The sequence below is a fragment of the Mus caroli genome, chromosome 7 (genome assembly GCF_900094665.2).
Source record: "Mus caroli chromosome 7, CAROLI_EIJ_v1.1, whole genome shotgun sequence".
Lineage (NCBI taxonomy): Eukaryota > Metazoa > Chordata > Mammalia > Rodentia > Muridae > Mus > Mus caroli.
Genome location: NC_034576.1, coordinates 45,188,768 through 45,196,141, shown reverse-complemented (window position 1 = coordinate 45,196,141; position 7,374 = coordinate 45,188,768). Strand labels below are relative to the sequence as shown.

Genomic DNA, 7,374 nt, shown 5'->3' with positions numbered 1-7,374 from the left:
AGAGAGAGAGAGAGAGAGAGAGAGAGAGAGAGAGAGAGAGAGAGAGAGAGAGAGAGAGACAAGATCATGACAGACACCTACTCCTGGGCTGGACTGTTATAACCAAGCCAACTGTCTACACTCTGCCTTCTGCCCTCCAAGGTCAGGAATAGGGCCAAAGGGCCTGGGAGGCTGTGAGAACGTAGATGTGGCAGTCAAGGGGCTTAACAGAGGAAGGGTGAGGGCACCCTGTGGAGGAGGGCAGTGGCTGAACAGCTGGACATCGAGCTGCACCCGGCCAGTCCCAGCTGGAGGAGGGTGGAGGCTCTGGCTGGGTGCAGCAGGCGGCTGAAGCACAGCCCAGGGAAAGCCCAGGGGAGGCTTGCCCGCCCTGGGCAGAGGTCATGTGGGCAACAGGAGGATCGTTAATGGACACCCCTCCAATTTTCTCCAGGGCAGAAAGCATCAGGTTACATTGAAAATTTCCACAAGAGGTTTGGTAGAGGTTGGTCTGGACTTCGCCTGTCACCCAGGGTGACCTTGGTTTAGTGGCCATCCCTGAGTCCAACCCGCTCCCCCGTAAACGAAGGCAGTAGTGGTTGTCCTTCCACTGTATGGGTCCCGAACTCCATTATTCAGGCCTGACAGCAAGTACCATCTGTATCATCTCAAAAGTTCCCAACCTTATTTGGGGAGACAGGTTTTCTCACTAAACAGAGAGCTTGTAGATTGACTGGACTGGATAGCCAGCAAGCCCCAGGGATCTCCCTGGCTCCACCTCCAAGCTCTGGGATTTTACAGGTATGCTGCCGGGCTTTTCAAGTAGGTACTGGGGATCTAAAACTCAGACACTCACTTTATCCACTGGGTCATTTCCCCAAGCCTCACATGGTCGCTATGTGGAAATGCCGTGCACCTGCCTGGAGTGTCCAGATTGTCCCATTATGCTCACACACCTCCTAGAGCACCATGCTGGATTCTTAGAGAGGACCCTTGCCTCCATCCTATGGCTGGGAAACCAGACTTGCAGTGTTGACGAACTGGCAGCCACAGTATTCAAACCTAGATTCTGAGCTCTTGGTGTCTCAACCATCCTGATTTCTTGTCCCATGTATCACCTACGTGATGTGATTGGGACTTCACCATGACTGTCCTGGGTATAAAGCACTTGAGGCTCAGGGAGGTAAAAGAGTTTCCCCAAGGTTACATGGCAAGAAAGATCATCCTTGGAACTCAGGTTCAAGGGCTCAGGTGGCCCAGAACTTCTGGTGACTCAGGATTGAGGATCAGAGACATTTAGCTGGTGGCTCAGGTGGAAATGGGGATAAGGTCATAAGGGGTCTGTGGGTGCAGTATGGGCTGGCAGGTCCCAGGGTGCAGATACTCTGGGGAAAGAGGCACCCTATTTGATCAGACCAGTACCTGACTTTGGTGCCCCTCACCTGCAGACACCAGCAAGACGAAAGCAAGGAGAAGCCACATTGCAGAAGAAGGTCCGGGTCTTAGAGATCTGAGGGACGGGGATGACAAAAACTGGGGTAAGTCTAGATCCATCTGTCCCCGTATCCCTTCTGTAGACAGAAGTGCATCCCCGGTGTGGGACACACTTTTCTTTTGTCTTTTGTGACAGTGTTTTCCTGTATGTCCCAAGCTGGCCTCGAACTCATGCTCCTTCAGCCTCAGCCTCCTGACTGTTGAGAGGACAGGTGACCAGCATGATGCTAGACTAAGAGGCCTGCCTTCCATCTCCTGTAGCCTCCACCTGTGTCCTCTCCTGGTCCCTATGTCTGGAGGGGCCTCTGTTCCTTTTGGCATTGGCAGACCCCAGCATTATTCAATAGCCGCCTGGGTCTCTCTCTCTCATCCCCATGGCCCTGGGTCAGGACTCTATCCAGCCTCTCATGGGGACAGACTCCTGGGTCCCCTTTAGTCTAGCACTCCTGTACACAAAGCCCTAGAGAGCTTACCTCCCTCCTTCTCTTCCTTCTTTCTTTCCTCTCTCCTTCCTCTTGGGTACAGGGGTCAGGGTGGGGTGCTAACCTAAGCAGCTGGATAACTGCACTGAGCCATACCCCTTCCCCCTTATTTGATGGAGTCTAGAAATGCCCTCTACCACCAAGCTACATCCCCAGCCCTCTTTTTGCTATTCATTGTGAGACAGAGTCTCACTAAGTTACCCAGGCTAGCCTTGAACTCTCCACCTTCATGCCTTAGTCTCTCAGGTGTTGGATGACAGGCTTTCACTACCACATCTGGCTTCTACAGCAGAGCTAAGGACTCCTTTCTCCTGCTCACAGCTTCCCATGGACCTCTAATAGCCCTTAAATAAAGTCCCATATGCTCAGCAGTACTTAGAAAGGCTGAAATGCCTCCTCCCCTTCCAGCCTGCTCAGCTGGGTCTCTGTGGCCTTGCCCTAGGCGGTAGCCAGTGCTGGAATTCAGCCTGCAGTTTTACACCCAGACATTGCTCAGCTTGTCCCTCGTCTTGACCTTCTCTGACCCCCTCCCTCCCCAGACTCTCTGTGGTATCTCCTCATCAGACTGAGAACTCCTTTTAAGCAGACCCCACCGGACTGACCCTGGATTCTCAGGTGTTAGAGTTAAACACCCAGTGTTAGGGTCTGGTCCACAGAGAAACCTCAGGAAATTTGGGGGAGTGAATTCTAGTGCTTCTCATCTCTCTATTCACTCTTCCAGCTCAGCCTGAAAAACCTGGGAAGCCTCGGAAGAGCAAGACATGGCAATCCAGAGGCAATGTTATTAAGATTCCATTGGCCCCTGTCCTGCCCCTGCATGGTAGCGGTGACCTGGCTGCTCACCACTCCTTATCCTCAAGGAGGATGGAGTCAGGTCAGACCCTCCTGTCCCCAGCACTGGCCAGCTTGACACCTGGCACTGGGGACACTTTAGGGAGGTTGTTCTGAACTGACCTGACCAGTGATAAGTGCTGGCCATGTTCTTGGCTCCATGACAAGTGTTTTCAGGGACGTCCTCCTGGTTCACCCTATTCCCTCCTCCCCCCTCAGCCTAGGCTCTTTCTAGAAGCTTCTAGACATTTTCTTGGTTCAAATTCAATTTGAAGCAACAGGAAAAGGACACAGAAGACCCAAACCCCTTGACAACTGGTCATTCAGGGTAGTATTTGCCTCCTGGACACCAACACACCTGCAGGGTCCCCCTCTCCGATCCCACCCATTTTCCCAAGTTCTCTCTCAAAGATCTCACCCCCTCCGGGTCCTCCAGTGACATCGAGGCAGCTGGGATGCCGGAAGGGGAGTAGACACTGAAACCCTGCTTTTATAAGCTCCTAGACCAGCCTGGGTCTCGGGGTGGGGCTGGGTAGAGTGGAGAGAGAGGCAGTGGAGGGCCAGGTTTACAGGCTGGACGCCATGGTGACTGGTAGGATGGGAGACGAGGTTCCTATAATGAGCGTTTATTAGTCTGAAGCCGTTGTCTGAGTCTGCAAGGAGAAATTCCACCCAGGGGCAGTTCCCTCAGAGGGAGGGGACAGGAGGGCAAGAGCAGAAGCTGGGACGGCAGTGCAGTGCAGAGACAGAAATTCTGGGTAGCAGTGGAAGCTGATTTTTAAGGTCATGCTTCTTGGACCCCGGAGAGACTTTTAGAGCTTTGGTTCTTTTTATTATTTTGAGACAGGCTCTTGAGTAAGTAGTTCAGGCTAATCTGACTTTGGACTTGAGATCCTTCTGCCTCAACCTCCCAAAGGCTGGGATGACAGGTGTGGGCCACCATACCATCTTGGATCTGGACTTATGTTAGCATATGGACTGGGAAGGTCTCGGATCTGGTTGTCATGACCTGAAGTCTAGAGTATGAGTTTAAATCTTTCTGTTTTGTTTTGTCTTGTTTTCGAGACAGGGTTTCTCTGTGTAGCCCTGGCTATCCTGGAACTCACTCTGTAGACCAGGCTGGCCTCAGACTCAGAGATCTGCCTGCCTCTGCCTCCCAAGTGTGGGGATCAAAGGTGTGAGCCACCACCGCCTGGTTAATTAATTTTATATTTATTCATTAAAATATATCAAAATTTCACACACACGCACATGTGCATGCAGAAGCCAGATATCAACTCTGGGTGTCTCCCAGAAATGACTTAGGGAGTTTTGAAAGTTTTAAAAATCTTTTATGTGTATGCTTAAATGTGTGGGCTTGTGTGCAGGTGCCCCTGGAGGCAGAGGCATCGAATGCCGCAGGAACCAGAGTTACAGAAGTTTGGTTGTGCTGTTTGCTACCTGACCTGGGTGCTGGGAACCAGAATTAGGTTCCAGCTCCTGTGCCTGTATTCTTAATGCTGAGCCATCTCTCCAGCCCCTCCACCGTGTCTTTTGAGCAGAGACTCTCAGTGAGACTTGGAGCTTCCTGATAGACCCAGGCTAACTGGTCACCCAGCTCCAGAGACCCACCTGTCGCCATCTTCCCAGTGCTGGATGACAAGCTCTCGTTGGTTTTCCGTGTAGGTCCTAAGTATTGAACTCAGGTTCTCAGGCTTGCATGCCAAGTACTTTGTTAACTGAACCATGTCGTTGTGATAGAGAGTTTACTTTTGAAATCTGAGGTCCAGTGCCTGAAGTAATCCACAGCCTGGACTCAGAACTGTGAATAGCTTTTGAGATCTCAGGCTTGTATTCTGCAATTTTTCCTTCTTCTGATGTCATCTCCATGTCTTCTTCTTCTTCCCCCCCCTCCTCCCTCCCCTCCCTCTTCCTCTCCTCCCCGCCTCTTGATTCCATCATAACACCATGGAAAACAGCTGTGATGGTGCAAGCCTGCAATCCCAGCCCTTGAGGGAGTGAGGCAGGAGGATCAGGAGTTCATAATATGCTTGCCTACACAAGTGAGTTTGAGGCTAGCCTGGGATACTGATTGTTTCAAATAACAACAACAAAACAAAATAAAACAAAGCACCCCCTCAAAAAAAACAAAAAACAAAAAAAAAACAAAGAACAAAGCCTGCATGATCCAGGCCCAGTATCACAAGCCTGTTTACTGTAATCCCAGCACTTACGAAGTAGGGAGGGGAAGGGATGGAAGGTTTGGGGCCAGCCTGTGCTGTTCAGCCTGAGGAATGGTGAAATACTATCTTAACAGACAGACAAAAGAGTCTGAACTCAAGATAGCTTGGCTTCTGAGTCTGGATCGCTGTGCAGCATGCACTGAACAACTAGGTTACAGGGTCTTAGTTTTTTGGATTCTGAGGTGGTCCTGGGATCTGGAACTTGGCCTCTAGGCTCTGTATTGGGACCAGGAGTCATCACAGAGATGACCCAAGGCTTCTGGTATTTGTGGCTGGCTCCTGGTGTCTCAGAACCCCCAGAGGGCCTTGAACAATTGCCTAGAACCTCGATAATGAGAAGGTCCCGTGAGCAGGAGGGACTGAGCTGAGGTCACAAAGCCAAGCATGACACCAGTTACAAGTTCTGTCCCTCCCTAGGTCTGGGAAGCTGTTGGCTTTCTGGGACAAACCTGAGCAACTGGCTCAATCACCCCTGGAGATGCAGGACACACACATCTTTAGAACATTGACTTTCAGATTTTAGGATGTTTTGTCTGTGTCCACAGAAACCCAGGAACCCAAGGTGTAGAGCTGTCTGGAATCACAGGTCTCCGGGCTCTCTGGAATCCTGGAGCTTCAGATCACCCAACCCCCACCCCCATCTCAGGTCTCCATCCTAGACCTACAGACACTGTGGACCCCCAAGGCTAAGCCGTTCTAGAAGTCTCTCAAGTCCACTTGTCTCCTTGCCACATTCACGTTCCGTGTTGCCCAGCTTTACGCTGAGATGAGCTTCAGCCAGGCCATTTTTCTGTGGGACTCAGGCTGCTGCCCGATGCTGTCTGTCCTCAGATTACTGTGTCCTTTTGTGTGGTGGTTCCTGGGCTTCCTTCTTTAATCGAGCAAAATTGAAGCTCAGATTGGGAGTGGCCAAAGCTATGCAGAAGGCCAAGGAGAGGGGGGTCTAGAGTTCCTCTCCCCAGCTTCCAGCCAGCTCCTTGGAACACCCTGTGGCTGGGGGAAGGGGATGATAACTGGGTTTATACTGAGGGCTCCAGGTGGGGCTGGGGAAGGAGCTGGAACTAAACTTTCCAGTATGACACGTTACTGTGAGCCGCCCAGGCTCTAAGCCTCTAAGACACACAAAAGGACAACCTAGGAGCTCTCACACCCTGCCAAGTTCAGTCTGGGGTGTGGGCTTTGGGAGTATCTGTCCTGCCCCCTAGCGGTGACTTCATCTGCATGTCCTCCTGCCAGACCCAGGCTGGTTGCAACTCTCCTCTTGGGTATCATGGTCGACCCAGAAGTCTTTGAGCCTCCACTAAGCCTGTGTGTGTTGTTCTTCCTCCTCCCCGGCCCCTCTGCAACCTCCCCTGCCTCCTCTTCCTCCTTTTCTCCTTTCCACCCCACCTCCTCCATCTCCCAGTTTTCTTTATATTTCTCCTTTCCTGCCTCCAACTTCCTCCTCTCTACCCTTCCCCTTGTCTTCCTCTGCCTCCTCCTCTTCCCCCCTTCCATTTGCCCCCTCTTTCCTCCTCTTCTTGTTCTTTCTTTCCCTTTAACCTGAGAAGTCTTTCTTCGATCAGCTCCCATGGCTCATGTATGAAAAGTTCAGGCCTCCCTTCAAACACTAACGTTTAGCCTTCGGCAGCCACCTGCTTCCTGGTTCTCCCTTCCCTGATGTCTCCAGGAGCCTGGCTCATTTCTCCCGCTGAAACTCTCTTCTAGCTTGCCCAGTGTCTACCCTCTGTCCTCACCGTTACTTAGTCTTGAGCCTCGAGTGAGCCTACTAACATATCAACCTGCTGGTTGTCAGGTTCTCCTGGTACCTCTCAGTTCCTGCCTGCTACAGGATCCTCAAAGCTGGGGTACCCTGCTCTTTCCCCAGCTGTTCTTCCCTAAACAACATCAGCCATTCTGGCTACCCTTTTTGGCCCAGTTGGCCTTTTGGTCTCTTGGCTTCTTGGCTCCTGGCTCTCCTCACGTGACCCGGCTTAGTCTGCCCTCTCTGGACCCTCGTGTTCTCCCTCGTGTCTACAATAAGCCTTCTCCTTACCACACCTAGGAACAGTCATGTCGTCCTTTTATTTCTTTTCTTCATTCACTAACGTCTTCCCTCTTGTGGTTCATCCACCCCAACCATTTCCTGTTCACCTCTCTCCAGGTCCTCACATTTCTGCCCTCTCCATCTGGCTTCAGCTCACATTCTAATCTTTTACTGCTCTGTCACCTCACCCTCCTCCCTGTCTTCTCACCTGCAGTCTGCCCACTCCATCCACCACCACTTGGTCTCCACAGCCTCCCGGGCTCACAGCCCTTCTGTGATGTTTCTATCATTCTTGAACAAGGGACCTGTCTTAGTCTGGAGGTGCATGCTTTTGAGGTGT

At 51.6% G+C, this 7,374-nt stretch overlaps 1 protein-coding gene across 1 annotated transcript in view; it reads right to left on the bottom strand.

The window, feature by feature from the left end:
- The window catches only part of Klk15 (kallikrein related peptidase 15), a 642,438-nt gene extending 640,952 nt beyond the window's left edge, over nt 1–1,486 (bottom strand). Inside the window, exon 1 of the mRNA XM_021167392.1 lies at nt 1,422–1,486. Coding sequence (XP_021023051.1) covers nt 1,422–1,461 — 40 coding nt within the window. The 5' untranslated portion in view covers nt 1,462–1,486. The remainder of the gene's footprint in view (nt 1–1,421) is intronic.
- Between the last annotated feature and the right edge of the window lie 5,888 nt (nt 1,487–7,374).